The following is a 26,362-nucleotide window of genomic DNA, read 5'->3' on the forward strand; positions in this document are numbered from 1 at the left end:
GCAGGCTGAAATTACTACCTGTCAAAAATGTGAGTACCACGTGAGTGTGTTTCATTTCATATATTTTGTTTCAGTTCTTCTACATTCCTTAGTACTACTTTTTTCTTATCTTTTTGTGGAGGTTTATTACATTGTAAACAAAAAGGAGCACTATTCTCAACCATACTGTGGACGACTTACGGCAGTGTGTTCTTTCAGATGTCTACGGTGAAGTTGCACGGTGGCGCTGGAGCTTTTTTAAGCGGTCACTGTCCCTTTAAGAGAGCGCGCTCTAGGGTGGCGCTTTCCTCCGCAAGGGCTTCTTGATATTAATAGTGTTGGTGTCTTGAAACTGACGTAATGGTTGGAGTCTGAGGTCCTGACAAGCGATAACATTTCTGATAAAGAACTGAGACCACTGCAAAACCCAACCTCCTTTTTTCTACCCCAGACTCAGGCGTTTTTACTATTAAACACAGTCACCCAAGATTTCACGTGTACAGGAGCAGTTCGCAATCTTACATCCCTATAAAAAGAAAGCATTCCCCGAGATCAACAAACAAACAACACAAAGACGGTTCATGGCTCACGCCAAAGCTCCACCATCTTTCAGACTGCAAAGACTATTGCTATTTAATCAACAGGTAAGGCGAAAGCGAATCAATGAGCATTGCGATCACGGCGTAAGAGCGAGAGATGTGAATTTTAGCTGTAGTTCCTGAATGCTGATGGATTTTAGGGGTGAATGTTATGTAATGTTGAGAAGGGCTAAGGGATATGATGAATCAGTTGAGCGCTACTTTGCAATGAAAATAAGAGCTGGCTCCTCGGATTTCGGCGTGGCATTTGGGTTTTGAGGCAGAATTGGATATTGAAATTGGCGACTTGTTAGCTCCCAGTAGTGGGGTCACGTTCAGAGAGACGGAGAGAAAAAACACGAGGTTTTTGGATTACTTTTCCTTCCCGTTTTCGCGAAAGTCATTTCGTTGTGTTTTGCAATGCGGTTTGCGCAAGCTAATATCCAGAATGTAGAAATACGTTTTTCTGTCTGTGTCATTGAAGCCGTGAAATCCGTATTAAGGTGGATTTTAACGTCGCGGCGTGTTTGTTTGCATTGTTTATGGGAAACCCGGCCGTGGCAGTAGGGACAGACGCCGATCTACGGTTCATAACTAAAGTTACATAAAGTTTCATTCGTGTGTAGGCTACCGTTTTTGCGTAAATGATGCGTAAAGCTGTACGACGCTTTCCACACAAACTTCGAAAACTTTCCGTAACTGATGTGCGATAAGAAAACGCGTAGGCATGGCAACGTGCTGAACGTTACACTTCATTTTCCACATACAAAGCGTCGCAGGTTGTTTACATGATAGTGTGCAGACGTTAAAGGGGTTTTATCGCTATTTAGCGGTTTTATTCGATGGCAGTTTGCGTAGAGATTTCATCGTTTGAACGTTTCTTCGAGGAGACGGAGCCTTGCTGTAAGTTTCGGAGGAAAAGTTTATGAATAGCGGTAACGAGTTCATTCTGAGTATACGAATAACACTTTCTCTTTTTGCGCGAATGTTTGAATTTCGTTTAGTAAATGCAGGACTCGAGGAAAACTGTGTGTTTGTTTTACCAACTGTTTGGAAAACTTTCGCACTTAGGTGTGTTTGTGGGGGCTGTAGTTCACAAAGTTTCTCGTGGTGTGAACAAAGTGGCGTGATGGAGCTTATCACTTTCCAAAAAACTTCAGCACAGAATGTAAAGGCATTTAAAGAACTCTAAATATGGACTTGGAGACTTTAAAGTTTAAAATGCCCACTTCCTGTCAACTTTCATACCCAGTATTTTTTATCTTGATCTTTTTTTTAAATGTGTAAAAGTATTTATCAGTTTCCTTAATGTAGACAAGTCATTTAAACGCATGTCTCGTTATATATATATATATATATATATATATGTAAATATTTCTGTCCTGTTAGGTGTTTGGATTTTAAATCGTTACCAGTTATTGCAAAGTTTCACAGTTCTGCATCTGTGGTAAGGTTGCCAGTTAATTTGGTTTTACAATCACTTTCACGTACAATGTCATACATTTAAGTGGGTGGAAACAAGTATTTATCTAAAAACCATCAGATAAAATTCACCCACACTTCATTTAAATGTGCGGTACTGAGGCGGAACCTGCATCTGATTGTTGTGATACAAAATCCCATGTTGGTTCCAGTAGATGAGTTGCAATGTTTCCTGTAAACTCTGAAACCTGCCACATTCGGGCGGTCTGGAAATGATATGCTCCCTCTTCTTCTGAAAGCATTAGTTTTTTTATCGGTTAAAGTTTCTTAATGACAAAGCCCGTGCGAGCAAATGCGACTCATCATTTAGAAAACAGAACAGAAACTCACAACTGTAAACAGAGTTTCAGATACGGAGTCAACAGAGAACATAATCTCTGTCACCATCAGGTTTGCAGTCATAATCGCAATAATGTTTCTGTGCAGACTTTTGTTGTTTTTGGTCTTTAAAGACATGCAATTTTTTTACTTTATTTTTGTACACCAAATAGCTGTAATACATAATTTAATCTAGACATCAGAAGAAAAAAATTCTCCCCATCTGCTTGGAAATTTTATTTCATTCCTTGTGTGTCGTAAACATTCATATATTCGAATCCGTTCTAACTATTCATTCAGCATTTGACCAGATTCAGTTCTCAGTCTAAACAGAAGAATAAGATCCACATGAGTTGTCTGATAAGGCGCGTTTGAAGTGATTGAAAAGCTTGAGGTGTATTTGAAATGTAAATGACTCCACATCTGTGAGCCCTTTGGAGAGAAGCAATAGATCAGAGCTGTATAGTCAGGAACTTTACGGCTGACAAATGAATTTGGGCCTCGGTGGAGGGAGAAAGCAGCAGTGGGGGTCTTCCATTTGTTCTTCGTGGCTTCTGAGTTTGCACAACTTCTTTTGGGCTAACTTCTTGCCGCTTTGAGATTCGCCACTTGTGTCCCTGCGGCAGATTCATGTGGCGTTGGTGCCGTTGGATAAAGAGCATGTAGAGAAAATAAATTGTAGAGGACTTTTTTAGTGACAGTGATAGAGAATGAATCACGCTAGCATACTAAATCCAGGTGTTTGCTTGTAAGGAAATATAATTAGCTTGACTACTACAAGAATCAGTTTTTTTTTCTTTTGTTGATTGAAACGCTTATTTGCTTTTTGTGTTTACAGCTGCATATTACTCCAAAGTTATCACAGGCTTTCATAAACTAATCTTAAGAGTTCAGTAATGTAAAGGATTTAAATAGTTTTTTAAAAGTGACATGGTCAACTTTTAATTCTTCAGATTCGTACTTTTTAAAAAGAAAACATTTCTTTCAGGATATCTTCTCCTCCGTGTGTGCAAGCAACAGACTTCGAACCTCCACCATTGCTTGTGTTTTGAAATGACACATGAATGACTTTATAGAAATTCCTTCTTATTTTTTGGTGCCGAGACCTTCACTTGTGGTTAGAAATATAGAGACAAGAATTTAAGATTTTTTATAAATGCCGGACGAAATGCCAAGGTTTATAGAGAGACGGCTATTGATATTTTGTAACCTTAAAAGCTTTTATTACATATTCGATTTAGCTTGCACACGAATAAGCAAATTATTTTCTCCACATTTTCTTCTGGAATTAAAAAGCCACAGTTCATATCGGTCGTTTTTTGTTTTGTGTGCTTTTCATTCTGTTTTTGGTTGTTTTTGAAGAGACTGAATGATGTTGGTATGCCGCCTCGGATGTGTTGTTTACCATGTGTTTTGTGAAAACGTACAACACCCCCTATATTGTCATGATTTTAAGGTAAGAGGTAGTCATCTTGTATGCTATATGAATTAAGTGTTTCAATGTAAGCATTTCTTCAGTTCCAAGACATTTCTTTTCTCACACCCTGTCTGTCTGTGTGGGAATAAAACACAGACCTTTGACCCGTTGTGTCATAGCAAGCTCTTCAATCCTGTGATGAATTACAGTTTAAGCTTCTGTTGTGTTTATTATTAATATAGTTTGAGAAGGAAGGTTTGAATTTTCTTATAACTCTCAAACCTTGATTTGCACACAGATCTCTTCCGTGGAGTCTATTTAACAACTCCCACAGATAAGCAAAAAGTTTAGGTTACCACTCTGACTCTGTCAAAGCAGTTTGACATCACTTGTTAGGCTAATTATGTGGCGTGTCATATTTTAGTGGTTATACATCTGGTAAAGTTTGGTGGTGACTGAAAACTCTCCGTATTCCCAGTAGAGGGGTACTGTAGGTTGAACTGCAAGAAGAAAGTTCCCCTGAATCTTCATTCTTACTCATTAACAAAAATAGATCTGGTGCTTGTTTAGGAACGTGTCCCATATAACTTTCTGGTTGGATGTGTTGAGATTTTGTCAGATTGCGATGTTAGGTTAGCTTTTAATACGTGTCGGATAATGTCAAAACTAAATGAGTAATGAGTATTTACTTCAATGAACACAGCTCTTGTCAGTCTAATAGCGCCATCCTTCTCGCGCTGTTCTTCTTTTGCACTATGTGAAAGTTTTCATGTCAAATTCTCCAGCAGTTGCCCACTTCCTCTCCGACCGTGCCCAGTTTAGTCCGTCTGCCGGTTCTCCTACGAGCTCCTCGCGCCGGCCCCTCTGGAACGTTGATGAGTCAGTTTAGCCTTCTTTTCTTTCTCTCTTTCCCTTACTGTCGCGGTGTGTGTTCTCTTACCTCGCAAACAGGTTTTTCTTTATTTGTCTATTTTTACCTTTCCACCTCGTGGTGGCTGAACGTTCTCCATCTGTGTGGTCTGGTGAAGTTGACTATTGCTAACCTGAGTGAGACAGTTCGAACAGAAGGGATCGAAGAAATGGTTTGTGTGGGGGAGGGGGGGGGGGTTTCCTTGTGAATGTTTGTTTTCCTGTTTCCAATTTGGTCGGCCAGAGGGCCTGTACTGTCAGAGCTCCCATTCATGAAACCTGTTGTTAGACAGCCTGAGTACATGACAGGATTTCTCTCGGCTCTTTGCATGTGTACTGCGGTGTTCATGTTGGTGTTACGGCGTTTGATTTATTCCAAGATTCCAGATCTCCTTACGGTAGATCCTGCGGTAATGACTCTTTCTCTTGTGTTGTTGTTGAAAGCAAAATCGTATTTTTAAACGCATGTAGTTTTTAGCTAATATTTGCAGCTAATGTTGTCCCGATTGTCATTGTGGTTGTATGTTTGATTTCCTGACGTGAAAGTAAGCGCTGACTTTGACTGCACAGAGCTGTTTAGACGGAGACATTTCTCATCTCTGAACTGCGCTTCTGTTTTTTTTTGCAGTGATCACGAAGAGCTGTGTGGTGTGGTCACCCTTCGCACCCAGGATCATCTGCACCTGTGAGGTCTTCTGAGAAGAGGAAGTACAGGACGGCACGTTTCATAAACGTCGCACATAAAGACAACGCAAGGCTAGTAAACTTTGTGAACGCCGCAGGGGAAAATGGAATGATTCCTAGGCCAGAATGGATGTGGAATAAAGGATACCTCAGAGGAAAAGGACTCCTCAGGGAAGCGCCTTTGGATACTCTGCCAACTGTTATCTGCCTCCCTGTTGGAACTGAGTGTGATAATGCTATAACCCAATGCTTAACAGAGGTACGTATGTGTGCGATTGTGCGTTGAATAAAATTCAGGGACTATTACGTTGTGTTTTTCATTCAGACCAAAGGTAGCGTAGCACATCTGCCAAACTAATACGTGTGATAAACGGCAAGGGTCTTTGCTTTTGTGAAACGCTTCCTTTGAGATGGTTTCAGGTTTTGACGGTGTTGTGTTAGGGCCATCTAGCATTTTGTACTTTATTTATGGTAACTTTTAACCCGCTCTTCCTGTAGTTCCGAGCAGTAATCTAGACCGCTAGATAGCTCAAGCTGTTAACCCGCTTTGATCTTCTGTAAGGCCGTCATCCCCTGCTTTGCCGTTTATTACGTGGAACAGTAGAATTTACTGACTTTCTTTTCCTCTACTTTTTTTTATTTTTTTTTAGTATTTGTGGTTTTCTCCGGGGTAAGAAGAGAGGCCACACAAGCAGTCTTATTTTTCTACTCTGTGGGACTTTTTTCAAGTTATACATTTGCCGACCAGGTGATGTTGTGGTCTGGTATTCTTCTCGGCCACAGTGATTCCAGAATGCTGGATTTGACAATCTCGTGTGACGGAGGTTTGTCTGCGATGTTGATAAAAATTTTATGAATTTGGATGTGGTTTAATAATTGTTGTCTATTTGTGCCTTCTATATATTATATATAATATATATTTTAATGTTTGTTGGCGAGCCCACATAATCCGTTAATTTTACTATAGAGTTTTTGTGTTTGCATAGGTTGGCTTGTTTGTTTTACGCTGCTTGTTTTTCAATTACATTCTTATCATTCTCATAATCGTTATGCAGTTTGCAGACATAAAGTGTTGAGAAATATCTTTAGCACTGCTTCTCATTTAAGGTTTAGAGTTTAGATGGCTTGCCGACTTTGTGTAATTCGTGAATTTTAGTCTTTACTCATGAGCTCCTAAAGGGAACGCAGAAATGCAATAATCTGAACGTCTGAGAAGGGCTGCATTCTTTGTGACCCGCGTTGTGAACAGTAGTTGTTCTTAAATGAGGTAATGTGAGAGTGTGTCATAGCCGACTGTTTTCTCCCATGCAGATATAACTATAATAAACGACCTGTAACAAGCTGTGATTAGAGATCCTGCCTCTGTGAACACTGCCACACTGGAGGATTCTCTCGCGTGCCCTGCCGTTTCAGCAGATTTGCATAATGTTAAACATATGCCGTCTTCTCCAGGCTGGTTTTTAGGGGAAAACCTGCTTGTGCGAACACACACCGCACAGGGATGGCAAATTGTTTGGGGGCTTGATGGATTTTGGTAGGTCTTGTAGGATCAGATGGGGAGGGTGAGACTGAATGGCAAGATTAACCCCACGGATCTTAAACTCAGAACTCAGACACAGGCTTCTAGGTCAAGGGTCACCTGAGGGGTCCAGGGGCTCCTGCTGGGGCTTACTGGGCTGTAGAGCATTTGCTTTTTCTTTGTCAGATGTGTTTTTTACATTTCTATTTAGATCACGGAAAACCTTTTTGTTTTGCATGTCAAAAGAAATATGAATAAATTAGTGAACATCTTTCAAAGAGGAAATTAATTGTGGTTTTTGAATACACAGTCATTTATTTTATATTTTGTATTATTTTAAATAATTTAGATTAATAATTAATATTTGCCCAGCAGTTGTAATGTTAGTTTAGTCTTCTCTTTTCAGATGTGACTTTATTCAGTTTATTTAGCTTTAATCGGCACTGTTTGCATGAGACCGCTCCAGTCTTCATACCCCTTATTTATTCGCACCCGCCCCATTCTGCTAAATATAAATTCTGTTTACTTTGAAACTGTGCATACGTCCCAGACTAAACCCATAAATGCGAATTCATGAGTTATTTCGGCCTGCTGAGGATTCTGTGATTTAGGTACATTACACATTTAGCAGCTTTCAGGGTGCATGTGTTACAAAATATGTTTTCAGAATAATGACTTGCGTTTAATTGCATTCGAACATATAATATCCTTATAGGTTCAGATGTTATACCCTGGACATCTCTTTGACTTGCAATGCCCGTTTTTGGGCATAAACAAAGATTTATGTTGCGAGTTAGGGCTTATGCTTATTACTTCTACCATGCTTTGTATAATTTCGTTGAGTTATAGTGGGGAAATTTTAGCGGCCTGCATAGTTCTCCAGTAGGTGCCTGCATGATGTATGGTGTGCCAGCGTGCAGAGAGAGGCAGACGGCCAAATGTTTTCATAATGTTCATTTAAAAGTCTGATCACTCGGGCTCCACCGTTTCTTGGGTTTGAAGCGTATATAGAAATCTTTCAGCAGTTGACGCAGCGATACTTTAATCAGCCGTGCTGTGCTTAAACCTCCATGTTTATTTTTGCATAACCTGCTGTTGTTGCATTTGAGCGATGTCACAAAGAAAAACACTCGCTTTTGCAGGTGCGAGCACATTTGGAAACTTTTTATACATATGTCATGAGTTCTTTAAGAGTTTGACTGTACAGTTATTTTTTTAAAGTGGAATTGAGTGCCTGGTGCAGCTGCACACTGCAATGGAGGTTCCACATCTGCATGCGTTTCAGCCCTGCTAAATAAGCAACAACTGAGCCCCTGTGGACTGAGAGGTGTCAGTCGTGAGCGAGCTTAATGAGACTCCTGCTCTCTCCGTAGTTTGACTCTCTACCCGTAAGAATACAAAAATCTGACTTTTGAGACGAGCGCAAAACGGCGGTAATGAGATAGGGCCGAGGCGGAGAGACTAGCGACCCTACTGGAGAACGGCGAGGATCCGCCCGCATCCGACTTCCAATTAGCCCGATCCTATTTCAATCGCACGGTGCCTTCTTGCAATAACCCCGAACTAGCACCAAGCTAATCTAATTAGATCGAGAGCACAAAAATGATCCCGGACCACTGGCAGAAAGCACAATAAGGGAGCAATTTATTTCATCAGTGTTAAAAACGGAGGGAACGGTTGAGTGCTGGCCTGTTGTTTTTTTCACAGAGGCTGTGCTACATATGGTTTGGGAGGGGGAGAAAGGGGGTCAAGAAAAAGGGGTCGAGGGCTGCTGCGAAGCTGCAAAAACAAAACTTCTGCAGTCAACCCTCTCGAAATTAAAGGGTAATACCGAGCGCACCACACACTCAGGAGTTGTTTGTTTAAAAAGCCAAACTGCATTAATCAACGTCTTCATCTTCATCGCTAACAGCATGATTAATCTGCTCTTTTTCTTCACCACGCCATTCTCTTTTTTTTTTTTTTTAAGTAATTGCCAATCCAATGAGCCGCTTTGACAGAGTGCTTCTGACCACATTGTTCACACATTGAGTGATGTCTGCACAGCGTCAATGCACAGCAATATTACACTTTTGGTCCAGAGCCCAGATTCTACCTTGCGCAGTTGTGTAGCGTAACTGCTGTGGTGAAGACTGAACTAAGGGTTGAGTGTCAGATGCAAATCAACATATTTTCATATTTTCAGACTAGTCTGAGGGTTGACTAAACTTATATGACTCATTCCATGCCACTTGTATTACTTGCATTACCTCCTCAAGACTCTACCTTAATCCTACCTGAATGACTTCAGAATTTGCAGTTCTCTCTCTTAGGACCCCGTATTGAAGCCACAGTGGGCAGATTTAACCTACTTGAATAGCAGCCGCAGGCCATTGACAGGAGCCTAGTATCCCGGCCGCGTCTTTGGCAAACACAAACAGGAGCCTTCAAAAGATCTCTCCATTTGTTTAGAGGAAGTCCCAGAGGCTTGTTACACTGCCCAGCCCCCTTCTCTTGTGGCTATCAGATGTTTATCCTCTACAAGCGGGGCAGTTTACAAATGTAAGTGTTGTCACAACACAGTAGGAGACAAAAGGCGTCATGTCAGGCATGGATGCACCTCGCTGATAGAGCAGCATTATTTTGCAGATTAGAAGCGTTCAGGTGAATGTGGGAGCTTGTCTTGCTTTCATGTTGTGGGAAAGGTGAGGGCATCCAGAGTGGCAGGGTTGTTGATTACCGCTGCCCTCTGGGCTCGGATTTGCCTTGCTCGGTCTGTACTAAAGTTTAGCCTGTTCTTTGAATGTTATTCAAATGAATGTTGAATGTTAAATGTCTGGACCGTGTGCTTTATGATTGAAGATTGTGTTAAGCGGGACTTTATCAGACCTTAAGAGCAGGCCAGACACGATCTTCTAAAAGTGCTTAAAATTAAAATGTTTTTAATAAAGGTTAGCGTAGCCGAATTGGCCAAAATATTGAATAAATAAACTGTCAAGGGGTGGTGTTTGTATAGTTTTTGAATGACAGACATTCTCATTGTGTAGAAGTTTTATGTTCATAAATTCCATGTGGACTTTGATATGAGCTTTATTATAAACTTTAGAGGAAATAAATACAGACTTAAAAGTAAACACGAAATAGTTTGAATATATCTCAGGCTTACAAACTAGCCGCTAGATGTTTGTGGTCAGATCTTTCTGACCTCGGCCTAAGAAAGGCATCTGCCTGGAGGACAGACAGGCAGGAGATGGTAAACTCTGTTAAACACAACATCCAGATTCCCGCTAGCTCTCTCCCTGCCTGAACCCTCCTGGCTACACTTCATCTTTGTCAGGGGAAGATATAGAATTAGTAGCTTACCAGGCATCCCTCCCCTCCCCATCGCTACCCGCGCCGGCCCATAACTCTTCTGGCAGGGCTGAGGAACAGACCCGAGAGCTGGGTCCTCATCTGTGGAGGCCACCACTCTCATCACCTATTATGGTCAATGGACCTGGGTCGCTGTCAGGGCCTGCTGCCTTTTTGATTCACCACTCGCTTCGGATTCCGCCCCAGGACCCAGGCTTTTTTCACCATGTCCTCAACTTCCAGATAGGAGATAAAATATCCATAAACAGCACTTGAAAGAGAATGTAAATGTTTATATGCTTCCTGCAAGACTTATCTGATATTGTTCTTATTTATACGTCGGGGCTGCTTGACTTGGAGGCGGTCAGGCCAGGCCGAGCTGGAGCCAAACGACTTTTAGAGCTCCTTCGGCTGGGCTCTGCCAATTGCAGCGCCGGGAGAAGATTTAAGTGGACAGTTGGACGGCAGAGGACCGAGCCAGTGACACCAGGGTGGAAAGAATGTAAAAACAATATGATGCTCAGTTTCTTCTCGTCGGCCACACCACCTGCATGCTGCTACCTTAACTTAGATAATTTGCAACACATGTTATTGCATCTTTTTGGTTTCAAATCGGAAATAAAAAATATTTAACATCATTTGGACAATTTTTTATCTTTTCTGGATCGTGATGTAAAATTCAATCCAACACTTCGTGTCACTTCTTAACCTCTAAAGGGCACTTCGATTTTCTGTACAGTTTATCTATGCCACACGTGTTCGTGTTGTGACCTGTGTGTTGTATAAAAGGCTGTTGAGTGGATGACCTGGCGCTCTCGTAGGCGTCACAATTCGATCCGTCTATATCGTTGATGTTTAGTGGGTGAGCCGTACCGGAGTCCTCTACTCAAACAGACGCTTGCATGCACTCACATGCACTTATATGCACAAGCTTTTACGTGTTATGTTCTATTATACAGTATATAAGTGAACAATTACCCAAACGCTGGCAGGAACACAGGGGCATCATTACCATGACCTTTTCTCTCAGATAAATATTGCTGATCAAAAGCCACAGCCCACATTCGAGGCAGGGGTCGCAACCCAGCCTTGTCTCTATTGTCTGTCACACGTGAGCGCCAATGCTCAAATCACAGGAGTGAGCAGGGCATGATCAACGAGTCCAGCGATATCTGGCCCGCTTCTCAGGCAGCATGATGGACAGTTTGTGTTATAGATAGCGGTGACTTCACTGTCTGAGGTATCAAAGTTTATGGGGCCAGGTTCCATCTCTGTCCTCAGTTTACTTCAGCTGCTCTTCTAATATTCCAAATAGCTCCAGAGGCCAAATGAGGTGACGTTTGAGTTTAATGCAGTCATATTTGGCCTTTCAGGAGAACACTGCTTCCGATTTGTTTTTACGAGACGTTGCGGTTCGTTTTCACACTAATAATAAGCAAAGTTTAGAGTAGCAACAGTACGTACAAACGTGGAGAGTGAACATTATTTCTGCTTCATAAAGCATATAATGCGAAGAATAAGACAGGAGAATGTGTTGCAGTGATAAGAGGGACGGGCAGGTAGATCTTTGCATCAGAGATGGTATCAGAGGGTGCGGTTGCTTCTATCTAAGCTCTGATGACTAATCAGTCCCGGGGCTATATTGTGTTTGAAAGGAGAATAATTGTACTAGGCAAATAGAGGAATCTTGTACAACCAGTGTGGTTGAACTGCTTCCCTGCACCTAAAAAAAAATCATATTGGCCTTCTTTATTTTTCACACTGTACACACAGTAGAGAATGTTAGGTTTTTTAGGCTTGGCAATGGTGATGAAGCTAAAATTGATTTGCCTAGGCAGGGAAACGAGTCCTAGGTAACCTAGTTTGTGTCAAGGGTGGAGAAAGTAGCAGGCTAACTAATACAGAATATTGCCATGTATAAAGTCTTTGACAAAGGGCTGTTTTTGAGCTGCATGTGTTCAAAGGCAAACCTTCGCCTTGAGTAGTTTCAACAGCTTTTGTAACTTTGCAGAAGGGTTAAAGCACTATATTTAGTGAGAGCTTCCGTGCATGATTAGAGTATATGCAAAATTTCAGGAGATACACAGTGGGTGGTGATATACATCACAAACTTTACATAAGTTGACTAATCACAAGGATCTGCCTCAAGTGGTTGCAAGTGATGGCGATAACACGTTTTCTTACAGTGGGTTTCCTCAGCTTCCTCTAAAGTTGTCATTCAAAATCTGTATATCGCTGCTGTCTCTATATATGGTGATTTATTTTTATTATAGTCCCCCCTCTATGTTTGTCACTGGGTTTTGAAAATATCGAACCAATGCTTCTCAACTTTGGCAACGCAGTATTTAATCGTTCAAAAAGCACAGTGTTTTCATTTCCTGAAAAACAGTGAATTTGGACATCTGAGGTTTTGGAAGGACAGTGACAATATGACTCTCTCTTCTGGGAAACACAAAATTTTGAGAAATGTTTCAGTGGTTTTGTGACCATACACTGGAAGTCAATGAGACCCGATGCTGTTTGGTTACCAAGTTAAGATAGAAAGTCATACAGGTTTAAAATGACATGAGGGTTGATAAATGCTGAACACAATTTTAATTTTTGGGTGGACATACCCTTCATTTTCCATATTGGCGTCGCACTCTAATTATAATGATATTTGTTTAGGGCGTGGGATTATACTGTCTCCGGTATCTGTTGTTTTTTTAGGGCTGTCATTTTAACGCATTCATTTAGTGTGAATAATTATTAAATTACTAATAGTGCATACGTTGGTATTCCATATAAAAGTGTAATCAAGTAAAAGACCTTTTTTAAAAAGACAGCTTTTCTATTTAGTAAAAGATCATGAATTTACAAGGATTGGAGACACGTAATGTGAACGTTGAGCATCTGTAGAGAAGCCTGAGATGTGTCGCAACATTTCGTGCTTTTTTTCAGAGGGGAAATGCATCTCAGGCTGTGGTTTACTGTCGGTTTCGCACTGTAGCTGCAACGGCTTGCTTTGAATAGTAAGAAATATATAATTGCAGGAAAGGATTAAAATCAACTTTATTTCTAACTTTCCATCACGTCTTCTATTGTTGAGCATTCAATCATCGTCCAAGCAGAGTCTGAAATCTCTACATGTCTTATCTCTAAGATGGACTCCATGTTGGTGGGCTGCGTTCAGCCATTTCCTCCTGGGTTGGACATCGGGGAGATGTCAGCTCGTAAAAACCTCAGAAGAAGCGCAGAGAAGGAAATTAAAGCTATTGTTTTGCCTTCAGGGCCATTTTAACTGTCTGCAGGTCCTTCTTGGGAATGTTGAACGACATCACAGAGCAGGAGGTGTTTCTGCTACTCCATAAACAGAGGAGTGTGAAAAGAAGAGAGCAGGGGGAGAGCAGAGGAACCCAAGCAGAAATGATTTCTCATCAGGCTCTGGGTAGCACGTTGTGCAATGAACAATCACGTCTGGCTTTTCCTGTTGCTTAATACATATATTTTTAGATAAGGACTCTAGCACTGCTTGTAGTATCCCGCACGCAGTGGGACTTTTTATTAAGAGCTGCAATAATATGTTGTATTTATATATTGAATTCCCCTTTAACTTCTTGACATTATTAAGTTATCTAGAGGAATCTGACGTCCAAGTTAGTTTTATTTTGGCAAAAAAAAGAAGTCTGTTTTTCAGATTGTTTGCATTGTGCACTATTTAAGCACTATTATTCTAGGCCTACTGGATTCCAGGTTATGTGTGTTGACATTGGTGACTCGCATTAAAGTAATACCATAATCTACAAACAAATCTGTGTAATGGCAGTGCCATAAAAATAATATGATGAATCAAAACCTAACTATTTATATGAATCGCCTTTTCCAGAATTACTGGAATAACGCGATTTCTTTTGCATTACAGTTCTGAGAATTAGAGGTGAAAGAGGTTTATTTGTCATGAATCAATGCAAACAGGATTTTACCTTCTGTATACAAAATACTATTTATTCTCTTTTTATTTTTAGCAATCCAATTTTGAAATGACCCAAGCATGTGTGGTTCAAAGCATTATTTCCAAAACTTTTCAAACTTCAGCAGCCGTTCCTCAAGTCCTTCAGCTTCCAAAGGGTCTTTCTTCCCATCTGCAACTCTTTCCTCTCTTTCGCTTGACACGCTCACACCCGCTCTCACACGACGGCATTGGCGGAAGCCTGTTATCTGCAGTTCTCTCTAGAGCGCGTGATCCCTGCCCCTCTCTGGCAGCTCGGGGCCTGTGATCACAGGAAGCTTAAGGGAAGCAGTTGTTCTCTGTTGTCTCCGGTTCTAGCGTGCGCTGATTGAGTGCACAGAGACCAGGTCATTCAGACGGGGGCCTCGCACCACCCCTCCCCGATCCCTGACTGGAAGGCTGATTGTGCACAGGATAGAGGTTTGGAAAAGGGTGCCAGAAAGTTCTTTCTCTGTTCTGGTGTGATTACAACACTGCCCAGAAGCTTTTGGGTCTTGAAAATTAAGCAGGTAGTTGTGAACAAGCCGATTGTGAGGTCGAACATGACTGGAAAATTGTAAATGCGAGTCAGATTGCGGGCTTTACACCGATTCAAAGGATGCTAGTAGGTGCTGTACATCACAGCATTAAAGACATCACAAAGTGTGTCAAACTTTTTATATTAAGTTATGACATGTGTGGTGTTGACACACCATTTTCAATTAGATGTCTGATGATTAAAAAAGAAACATAGCGGTGGAGGGTGGGGGGTTTAAAATGACTAGCATTGCCACAGGCAACAGTTTTTGGTGTTGCCTCTTTGATGTGAATGAGTTCTCATGCATAAACATGAGGGGGGGAGTTGTGTTGGTCGCATTGTGTACCGTTGACATGCCACGTAAGAACGAAAAAAGTCAGAGAGGCACTTAGTCACGGGCCCTTCTTATTGAGCCCATCACCCTTTCACAAGCCGCCTCATGGAAGGAGAAAAGGGGGAGAATTATGGGAAAAGCTCTTTATTTTTGACATGCCAACCCCTCCTCTGTTGTTCACACACACACACACTCGCTCGGTCCCCCTCTCATAGTGAAACAGCATATGGCTAAAGGTGAGGGGACTTCCTGTCAGAGAGTTGATCATGAGTTATTGCGGGTTTAGCATCTGCTGCTACATAGCCTACTTCACTGTTTGATGTTGTAGGCATGATGCCTCCAACGCGAACGCGCAAGAATTAAATTATGCCTTTCAGATCTGTGAACTTCAAAGCTTGTGTGTAATGCAGTGGAAATGATAAGGAGATATAGGTATAATGAGGTACAGCATGCTTTTTGGAAGTGCTCGAAGCTTTAAAGGGATAGTTCACAAAAAAATGAAAATTCTGTCATTTACTCACCCTCTTGTCATATCAAACCTGTATGATTAACTTTCTTCTGCAGAACGCAAAAGATGAATTGAGCAATGTTGATAATCGAACCACGGCGGTACCCTTTGACTTATTTTATGTCGATACAATAGAAGTGTAAGGGTACCACTGTTGTTTGCTTACCAACATGCTTCAAAATGTCTTCAGTGTTCTGCGGAAGGTAGAAAGTCATACAGGTGAGGAAATGACACAATTTTCATTTTTATATATTCTTTCACTTAGGATTCGGTATTGATTCTGTACAGTACAAACCACTGGCTTACTGGCATCATTTTCTACATGAAATGCATCAGTCTTCTACAATTTCATCTTAGTTTTTTTTTTCCCTTGGAGCCATAAAAGCCTGGCTCTCTCCTTGGAGTTTTAATGAGGAGGAGGAACACCATAGTCTTCTCTAAAAGGACTCTTTGGTCTGAAATATCAGCACACAGGATCAAAATGAAGAATCAAAGTCAGTGGAATATTGGGCATATGACAGATTGGTGTTCCCGGACATCTGTACTGTGACAGATTTTGGCAGTCCACAACTCCTTCAAAGCCCTTAATGTTGCAGTGGCAGTGTCTGCATGGTTTTTTTTGTCTTCCTCTCACTTTGTGGATGGGAGGAGATTAGTATTCTGTTCCACACACACATGCGCGCACACACACACACTCAAGCACCCTGTGAAGAAAGCCCAGTCTTCTGGCAGGCCTGTTGATTTATTTCGATCTCTAAAGATGTCTCCCCACTTTAAGTTTACATTAAAGCTTGAATCTCTTGCGAGAGCTTCTTTATATTTTGCACTTTCTTGTGTGATATTCAACTCTTCAGTGTGGAATCTGTCTCTTGATTTTGCTTCCTCTTGTTGACAAGTTGCATAAGAGGACCTGAAAAGATCAAATAAAAAAAGAGATTTGGTTGCCATGGTGATAACCTTCATTTGAAATGTGGTGTATATAAGCATTCCTAAATGAATTATCCCTATCTGTTGAGGGTTAAACTGTAGGGACGAGCCCCAGGTCCATTGTGACCAGAAGATGAAACGGTCTCTTGATTTAGACCATTTCTGTGTTTGTTCCTGTGTTTTTAGATTTCGCAACCTTTTATATCACACAAAAACCATTGAACAGTAGGTGGTTAACAGAATCGAAGTATGGCAATATATTTTTTTATACTTTTTAGCTTAATATTTTTTTTTTTTTTTAGTGACCAGGAATTTGTTCCGGGATCGTTCGATTTTGTTCATTCACACTGCCAGTGATTTTCTGGAATCTGTGCGTGCGTTTAGTCATGAAATCTGGGCTGATGACGGTGAAGGATATTTCCGCGTTTTTAGGTGGCTAAAAAGCGCAATTTGTTATTATTACTGCCTCCCTTTATTTAGTGCCAAATCGGCCTCAATAGTCTCTCTTTTTTGGTTCTTTTTCTGTAGCATATATTGTTGCTTAATGCAAATGACAAAGACGTCCGTTTTAAAACAAACTTTTAAATTTTTTATTGGTAAATCCAGAACAACCGAGAGCATTGATGCACATGAATGCAAGGTAGGCAATAGCTCAACGATATTACGCTAAATATAAGATAAATATAAAATGTCATATGAAAACAAGTAAAAGCATATTGTTCCGCCTCGTTCGGTGCAAATTTACAGAGCGTTAAAGAAAAATATTACAGAATGCTGCGAAGTAAAAATTCGTCCGGGTGAAAGTCGTGCCAGGCTTCTCCGCAGTGCACTGCTGTTGCACACTGCCTTGTTTTGAAGTTTGGCAAGTTTTTTGAAGCACTGTGTATTTTCGTGTTAGCAATGTTTAAAAGTTTAAACTGCGTTTTGAACCAGACAGTGCTAGTTGGTTAGTTTTGTGTTTATTGACTCTTGTATTCATCCATGATTTACCTAAAGATGAATAAAAAAAAACGGACATAAATTACTCGCTTAACTATATTTGTTTTAATAACCAAATTATTTACAATTTATTATAGATGTGTGTCATCAGTACACGCCTTTTACGGCATTGTTTTTGCCTTTTGTTTGCACAGGTTGCTTTCTGGGACTGATCCCGTTTATGTTACTAGGTCCCCTTTACGGAATCACTTTTCGGATCAATCCGGGATGGATTTGCGTCCACACAGAAGTCACCCTGGCAATTTTCTGCCTGTTGCATCCTCACTCACTTTCTCATTAAGCGAGAGGCTTTTCTTTCTCTCTGTTTCTATGGGAATGTATTTGTGCTATATTGGCTGTTATAGATCACGTGGGAACATTTTTTGCAAATGGAAGAATAAACGAAGTGAATCCAATTGTATTAGACAAGAAGATTAATATCATTTCTTGTTTTTCTTCTTTTTCTCCTGATTATAAGGGAAGAAAATCAAAATTTTTGGATGTGGGGTACTGAAAAACATCCCACCACTACCGAAGAAAAATCGAGCACTTAGACGCAATTGACTCTGTGTCACAGCTTGGTAGTTATCTTGTTTTAGAGGCAATTATTGCTTTGCCATAGTTTAGACAGAGGTCAGATTAAAGTGACCCCCAGCTACATGGTACATGTATGGGAGTTTGTGTATCAGTCAATTCAGAGAAGGTTGGATGTGGGAGATTTCGGGTGGGGAGGAAGACTGACTTATGGCCCAGATCCTCCTCTTGACATTTCGCTTTAATGATAATTAATTGCTCTCCGTATAGCTAGTATCTTGCATATGTGTTTTCCATAGACCCTCCACATGCTTGTAACTGCTCTGCAGACAGTAATGTGATTTATTCCTAACGTTACAAACGAGATTAAACTCCACTGGAAGACGAATCGGGGTCCTTCGAGTCCTTTCTTGCCGCAAAAGTCTGCGGCGGTGACATCATAGAGGAATAATAAAGGGGGCGGGGCAAGGTGGGATTGCTGGGGGAACGCTTTCATTCTCTTAGACGTGACCGCACACACATGGTATGCTTGACGGATTCGAGTCGTGGCTAATTGCCATGTGTGCTGGTGAATATACTATTGTTAGGGTGGAAAGTCAGGTCTGTTTTGTTTTAAAGTGACATTTTACATTCTTTGTTTTTTTAGGGTCTAATTTTTAATAGGTTTATAGCTCCAAAAAGCGGAATATTGACAAATCCTGAGAACATGCAAGCTAAAATAGTTTTAGGTCTGTTTATTCAGTAAATCATAATAGTTAGTTACAAATGACTTTCTCTGCACTTGTTTTCTAGGCATGACAAAGCAATTACAGCGAATATTTCTTTCCTTTTTCCTGTCTGTTGCTTCAATTTGCAATGCCTGTAAACAAAGGATGCAAAATGAGTCCCATCATTTCAGATCTCGGGGAACTCAATATTCCGGCTGGCTGATCAGCAGGGTGCGTGTGCTCCTGCAAGTGTGGTAGTATTTATACAAGCAAGCGTCAGCATGCGTGTGTGTATAGGAGCTGATATTTAAGACTTTGCTCAGATCCACCCCCAGAGGATTGAAAGCGCAGGCTTGAATTATGATGGGCGGTTTGGGTAATGTATTTTTAATAAACAGACTGTCCGGGTGGAGAGCTCGGAGTGACCCGGACTGCAGTGCTCCATGGGGTCTTCCAGATGTGTGTATGTGAATCTCCGCTCTCATCTGATCCTCCTGAGACTTAGGTAGAGAGGATAACAGATATATTCAGCATGAAAGATGGAGATGGGACGCAAGTCTGGGAGCGTAATAAAACTGCTTTTGTATTTGTTGGTTTTTACGATTTTGTAGTAACTTAAGCAAGCATAGGGTTTTTGTTGTTGTAGACTCCAACTTTGCTTGTTTTATATATATATATAATGTGTATATATGCTGTGTTTTCGGTGGAAAATAAAAAAAATTTGTAAAGCTATATTTTTTATTTACATATGAAAGGTTAGTTATTGTTGTAAATAAGTTATAGCACCAGCGTATTGAAAAAGCTTTATGCAGCTATTTTAATTCAAGGATCGTTCAATCATATTGACTGTGTCTTAAAGATATGCTATCAACAAGCATTATAAAAACAGGCCTACATTTGTCTACAGTCCAAGATGGTTCACCCAAAAATGAAAGTTCTGTGACCATTTTCTCACCCTCAGATTGTTCCAAACCTTTTCCTGTTCTGGTAAACACAAAGACATTTGGAAGAATGTCAGTAACCAAACAGACCGAATCCCCCATTGACTCCCATAGTATTTATTTTCCCTATAGCAGTTAATAGGGGATGATATCTGTTTGGTTACTGACATTCTTCCAAATATCTTTATTTGTGTTTAGCAGAACAGGAAAAGGTTTGGAACAATCTGAGGGTGAGAAACAGGTTGAAATGAAAATCATTAGTATGAAATCTTCTCTATTGAACAGTTCACTGTGAACTACCACAACTGCATTTAAGTTGAATGAGTGAATCAGCTGTAAGTGAATCAGATCCACTGGAGAAATAGCATATTGAAAAAGATTGATTCAGTTTTTTGAGTTCTGCAATGTTATCAACAAAAAAGGACTTCTGAATTTTGTACTGTAGTTGTTAGAATATCCTTCAAAATTCTCCCCTTATGGTCCACAAAAAAAACATAGGGTGATGTGGGCGGGTAAAATATTTTTTGACAGACAATTCATATTTTCTAAACCTGAAGCTTTGAATGCAAAAGTTTAAATGAACATAGGCTTTATAAAGCACACTTCACCTCTGCCATAGATCCAGACAAACTGAATCATCTCATTGAACAATGCAAAAATAGCATGAGAAAGGAAGGGTTTTATTATCTCCCCAGTGTGTATTTGTATGTGTGGGTGTGTTTATAGAGACATATTAAATTCTAATCTTTAACTATGCAACACCTCACTATTAACTTCCACAGAGACTCTTCATCAAAACAACTTTAATGAATGGACACAATAGATAAATGCTGCAAAAAAACAAACGCATGTAGACGTAAACTCTACGCCACAGCGCTAAATGCCCCGCAGGGTTTCATTTCAGCCACCTGGACATCGTCTGGAACCTGTGGACCCACGGCCTGGTAGAGGCCGGCTTGGTGTCTTCCTGCCCTGAGATAAATCCAACACTACAAAATTTCGCTGACCGGATTGGGGCAGGCTCGTGTAGGAAATCCCCTCTATTTGTTTTGTTTGAAACACGATCTCATAAATGAGTTTGACAATGAAGATGACATATTTGGAGTCACATTGCCCCTTCATAAATGAGGCTCTGCGTGTATGCGGCCGGCGCCTTTTGATTCCATAGAGCTGGGCCAAAAGGAAGCCGGTCAGTGTTGTCTTTCACTGTGTGATGTTAGTGGCATTTTGTATTCATTTAGACCGATGCCGAGTCCTTGTCAAGACCAAACTGGTTTTCATTTGTACTTCATTATGGATTGTCGTGATATCATAATACATTCGTAGAATGGAAGTGTTTGCATGTATCGAGCCATTTCGGGAAGTTTATCCGTATTTAATTTCTTGCATATTGTCCGGGCCAACACAGGATCTGTGCATAGAAAGCTCAGCAGCCCTTGACAGTTGTAGAAATATTTTGTATATTCTTCAGCTACAAGTGTGGATTTAATATTGTATTGTGATTTTAACAAATTTTCTATACATTTTTATTGGCTTCAGCCTAAATGATAATAACTGACTATAAATCGATCGTGCACACACAATGTCAATGATGACACATTTTTTTGTTTGGACACATCGTTTTGATTTCTTGTAAGTTAAACATCATTGCAGGAACTTGCATCTCAGCAATTTCCGTCACGATACCAAAATGCCTGTCAACAGGTAGATTTTCATCTCTTATAAAAAAGTCAAAACATAAAGGCCGGTTTCACAGACACCGCTTAGCTTAAGCCAGAACTAGGCCTTAGTTATTTATGTCGCTTTTATAAAAATGCCTTAGAAGAAAAAACATAACTGCTGTTCATCTTGAGACGAAAAACGGCACTTATATCATTTAGGAGATTTCTGGGCACGTTATATTCAGTTAAGACAGGTCACACATTGATTTTAGTCTGCGACAACCATTAAGCCTTGTCTGTGAAACCGGCCATAATCACTTTACATCACATGGCATCAGTTGGCAGCGTTTTGCACATTCACTGTGTTTTTTAACACCTCTGCCGGTCCACATTTACTCACTTGGTTTACACTCTTACAAGCGCTGAGAAGCATCTTTTCAAGCTCATTGTAGTCAAAGCTTATCATCTGCACTCCAGGATTGAATTTTGACTTTTGTCATTAAACTGTGCAGTTTTGCAGAGCGCCCGAGGGACAGACCTGATCTTCTCTATATTCAGACAGAGGCTGCTGTCGATTTACCCCCTCACCACATTTTTTAATTAAGAAAATTGATCGTCTTATCGTCTTCAGAATACATATTATACTTTATTAAGTAAGTAGGCACAATAGCAGAAGTGGAGCCGTTTAATATAGAAAAGGAATAGCGCAGGTGGAAACGGCTAGTGATTTGAATTGACTGCTGCATGAGTGCAGCACATGTCTGGGAGCTATAAAAGACTTTAGAATGGTGGATTGGAATGGTAATGTCTCACTGCTTCTCCTGAAGTTTTAATGTAATTGTGCACTGTATCGGGTATTAAAGTTTGGCGCGCTAAGATTTAGTGTTGGTAAAGATATTGCTGATACCTTGCTGTACCTTTATTCCCCAAAATAGTTGGTAGAAGTTGTTTTGTTGCGCTCAACAGATTAGTGTTTAAATTATTATCTTGCTCGGGGCCCTTAAAGTGAAAGAAAAGTCATCATTTACTCACTCTCTTGTTATTTCAAACCTGTATGATTTTTTTCTGCGGCAGAGCACAAAAGAAGATATTTTGAAGAATGTTTGTAACTGGCACCCATTCACTATTCATACAATAGAAGCGAATGGGTGCCGGCACTGTTCGTTTACCAACTTTCTTCAAAATATCTTCTGTGCTCTACGAAAGAAAGTCATACAGGTTAATAAATTATGACATCATTTTTGGGTAAACTACCTCTTTACTTTATTTCTTTCAGTATGGAGTAATAATAATCGTCATTTTGTCATTTTTAGATCATGTCATGAAACATCTAGTCTATGTAATCTGTTTACTTTAGAAGACGCAACACCGTAATGATGCTGTTTTATGACGGATTAATAATGTAGACTTTGAAAAAATCACAGAGCCATTGCATCTTTGTTGTCAGTCAAGCTTGTTGGTGATATTTGAATAATTTTCTTTTGCAAAGTGCTATGTTTGGGGCTTGAAAAAACATGACGCAAATGTGCATTTCTCGTCGCCCTTGTTTGTTTCGATGCTGGGATGTCTCAGATTTGTCTGTGGGTGATATGCAAGGGTGTTTGTTCGAATCGTGAGGGGGTGGATTTTCTGTAGGCTTTTATTAACTTAAGGTTAGGGTGTGGCTACTTTGCAAAGCATGAATCGCTTTATTTAATATGCATTTATTTTGCTGAATAAATTGAGGAAATGGGTCTGAATGGTCAGTCAGAATAAGACACAGCCCTGTTTTGTTCGACTAGATCATGAGAAACCATCGCTGCCTTTACATTTTTTTAATCACTTCTGAATTGTTTTTCTTGTTCCTCAGACGTTATTTTAGCTAGGCCTTTCTGCTTTTTACCAGTCCCCAAATTATACTCACATAGACACACATGCATGTTAATGTTCAGTCATAAATCTGTTGTTTAAGTTTACTTTATGACGTTTATGACGAAGCAGAGTCTGGATAAGAGGGTATTATAAGTGCGATTTTAGTTCTCTGTCTGATGTGAACAAACACTCATGACCTCATTGAGCACTGATGGAAATCTTTCACCATGAATCACTTTATAAATCCCACATTTTTTTCTCTCTCCCTATCATCTTTGATTTTGTTAACTGATTTAAATGTGTATCCATAAGCCACATCAGTGACACAAGCACACAGATTGTATTCATTAAAATATCATCAACAAAGGCCTGGCGCCGACACAGTCACTGATATTAGAACCTCGTTGCTGTTTATGGATCGAGCTCGAAGATTAGACCTGTTTCTAAGGCTGTTCATCTTCTGAAAATGATTTTTGAGAATCAAAGACAATCCAGAGGCATTTATGGAGTTTCTTTTATGAGCCGAATGGGCGCCGTGGCCTCCAGAAATGTTTTTAACATGTGAGCAGGCAACGAGTGTGTTGTTTGAGTAATGATGCGTTACTAATATTGGTCTTCTTCTCTGTTGGGTTCAAGATATGGTGCGGAAAAAGAATCCCCCTTTGAGAAGCTTCGGCGGCGAGGAAGAGGACGGAGAGGCCGTGGCGGCCGAGGCCACGGGCCCGGAAAGCGGAAACGGCGAGAGCCAGGCTTCTGAGCCGGACGGGCCGGTAAACGAGGAGCGTGAGGAACCGTCGTCCCCTGGCCCCATTAAACCAGACAGGCCTGACTTCTCCAGCCACAAGCAGGCAGCTGAGACCAGGCTGCTAGACTCTACCGCTTCCCCAATGCACTCTGATCCAGAAGAAAAAGGGGACCAGCTGCAGATTGAGGCTGAAGACTGCGAGAATGACCTGAATGGCATGAGGCCCACCGCCCGGTTAGGCTGCGTTATCATACAGGGCTGCACCAGTAATGGAGAGGAGAAGGACTTAGACCGCTGCCCACAGGCATTGATGGGCTCTGTCAGCCCTCATGGAGCGAGTCTAGAGGGTTCCAATGTCTCTCCTGTTACGCTTCATCCCCAAATGCCCGTAGGGGGAGTGGAGGAGGCCTCTAGCCCGCTGGGAGCCGAGACTGGAGCTCCTCCACCGACCTCACCCAAGCTCCAGGACTTTAAGTGCAACATCTGTGGGTACGGTTACTATGGCAACGACCCCACGGACCTTATCAAACACTTTCGTAAGTACCACCTGGGCCTACACAACCGGACTCGACAGGACACTGAGCTGGACAATAAGATCCTCGCCCTTCATAACATGGTGCAGTTTGCTGCCCAATCGCAGTCCAAAGACTCGGCACGGCTCATTGGCCAATCAGCTCAGAGCGGCTCTGTGGCAGAAGCAGGGTCGCCCAGGTCCTCCGTACTCAATGGCACCTATGACGTACAGGTAATTACGAACCAGCCTCGAGTCCGTCCCAGACACGCAGTCGGGCTTGTGGGTCATTAGGGCTGCATGCGCATGCAGAAGTGAAACTGACATTTATGTCACCGAAGCAAACCACAAAACGTTGGTTACAGAATGTGACGCATGCAAAGTCACGCTCGCACACTAATGAACATTGGCTGAATGAATGTCGAAATTTGACAATCGCTTTCTCTATCCGTAGTTGTTCATGCGCGTGTTTGCAAATCATGTCATGAATTAGCAATCAAACTGCTCAGTTGAGATCAAAACGCAAGCAACGTTTGTAACGTCACCAAGGTGATTTCTGATTTATAACAAACAAACAAAAAATATGGAAGGAAATTATTCTGGATCACGATAGCGCACTGTATCTGGCTTTGTTTTGTGACATTTGGCTGATTTATCAATGGTCTCGCTTCAGCGGATCATGTTTAAATAGACCATTGTGAACAGTTACCTGCTCTGCACATGTGCATGTACTCAATCAAAAGAACAGCGCATGTGTTGAGCAGTCGGCACAGCTTAGCGTCCCTGATTTTTTTTCTTTTAATAACACCGACTGCAATCTTTGCAATTCGACATCAGCATGTCTGCAAATTGTCGTAATACCGTATAAATTCTTGGGGGAAAAGTTTGAATAATGATTCTATTCAGAATTCGTCCCTAGTGGAATTTTCCATGCGGTAATATTGACGACTGCGATTTCTCATTTTCCCAATGTAAGAGGAGGGAGAAAAGCGTAAGGGAAGCCGAGGAGGAGAGCCAGTTAAAACACGGGAGTCGATTTATTTTAAATGATGGGTAATGAACAGATGTCATAGTCATTTATCTGCCCAACTTTCAGCACGCTTTCACTCTTCACCTTAACAATGTCATGTTTACAGTTGAATGGCGTATTTAAGTTGCTTCCTAAATGAGCCACATTTGGAAGCTTTTAGTTTTATCCAGAGAAGGAGTGATTTTTGACCGTTTTACCAGCTGGACGGTAATGGCTTGCATCAGTGCCCTTGTGAAACAGTGCCTGCTTGTGTTTCTTTCAGCATATGTTGTTCTATCTATAGATCTGTGTGTCTGTCTATCAACTGAGGAGTTGACTTTCTTAAATTCTTCTTTTTTTAAATTTTACTTATAAATCTACCTAGGTCAAATAAACGAATAAAGAATATAATTTTAAACACCGGTTTTAAAATGCTCTTTTTAGTATTTTATTGTTTATGGAAACATTTTTTATGTCAATTTATTTTGAATACTCATTTTTAAATTGCAATACTATAATGTAAAAATGTAATGTGTCTAATAATAATGATAGCTATCATTGTTTGTAAACGTGCATATCGCAAAGGTTTGCATTAACTGAATAACTATAACACTTTGTTGTAAGTTTTGTATTCAAGTTATGTATAGTAAATGTTTTAGGTCTCCGTGAAAATATTTTTGCGCATGTTCATTCGGGTCTCGTGAGCAAATGATCAACATTCATAAAGAAACTGTAAAAAAAAATGAAACGCATGCATAATTTTCAGTTTTAAATATATTTTTATATATTTCAAATTGATTCAAAGAAAAATTGTAAAAATTGTAAAGCTCTAATATACTCTGCAGATCTCAGACATGAATTTCCTTCTAAATTTAAAAGGCTTTATACTTTTTTATTATTGTAGAAAAGATGATAATATTGGTTACGGATATTCA

The 26,362-nt window shown here is 40.6% G+C and overlaps 1 protein-coding gene across 1 annotated transcript in view; it reads left to right on the plus strand.

The window, feature by feature from the left end:
• The first annotated feature begins 333 nt into the window (after positions 1–333).
• The window catches only part of trps1 (trichorhinophalangeal syndrome I), a 94,926-nt gene continuing 68,897 nt past the window's right edge, over positions 334–26,362 (plus strand). The window contains exons 1-3 of the mRNA XM_079485261.1: positions 334–623; positions 5,312–5,626; positions 23,799–24,652. Of these exons, the coding sequence (XP_079341387.1) occupies positions 5,614–5,626; positions 23,799–24,652 (867 nt within the window). The 5' untranslated portion in view covers positions 334–623; positions 5,312–5,613. The remainder of the gene's footprint in view (positions 624–5,311; positions 5,627–23,798; positions 24,653–26,362) is intronic.

The sequence above is a fragment of the Barbatula barbatula genome (assembly GCF_947034865.1).
Source record: "Barbatula barbatula genome assembly, chromosome: 21".
Lineage (NCBI taxonomy): Eukaryota > Metazoa > Chordata > Actinopteri > Cypriniformes > Nemacheilidae > Barbatula > Barbatula barbatula.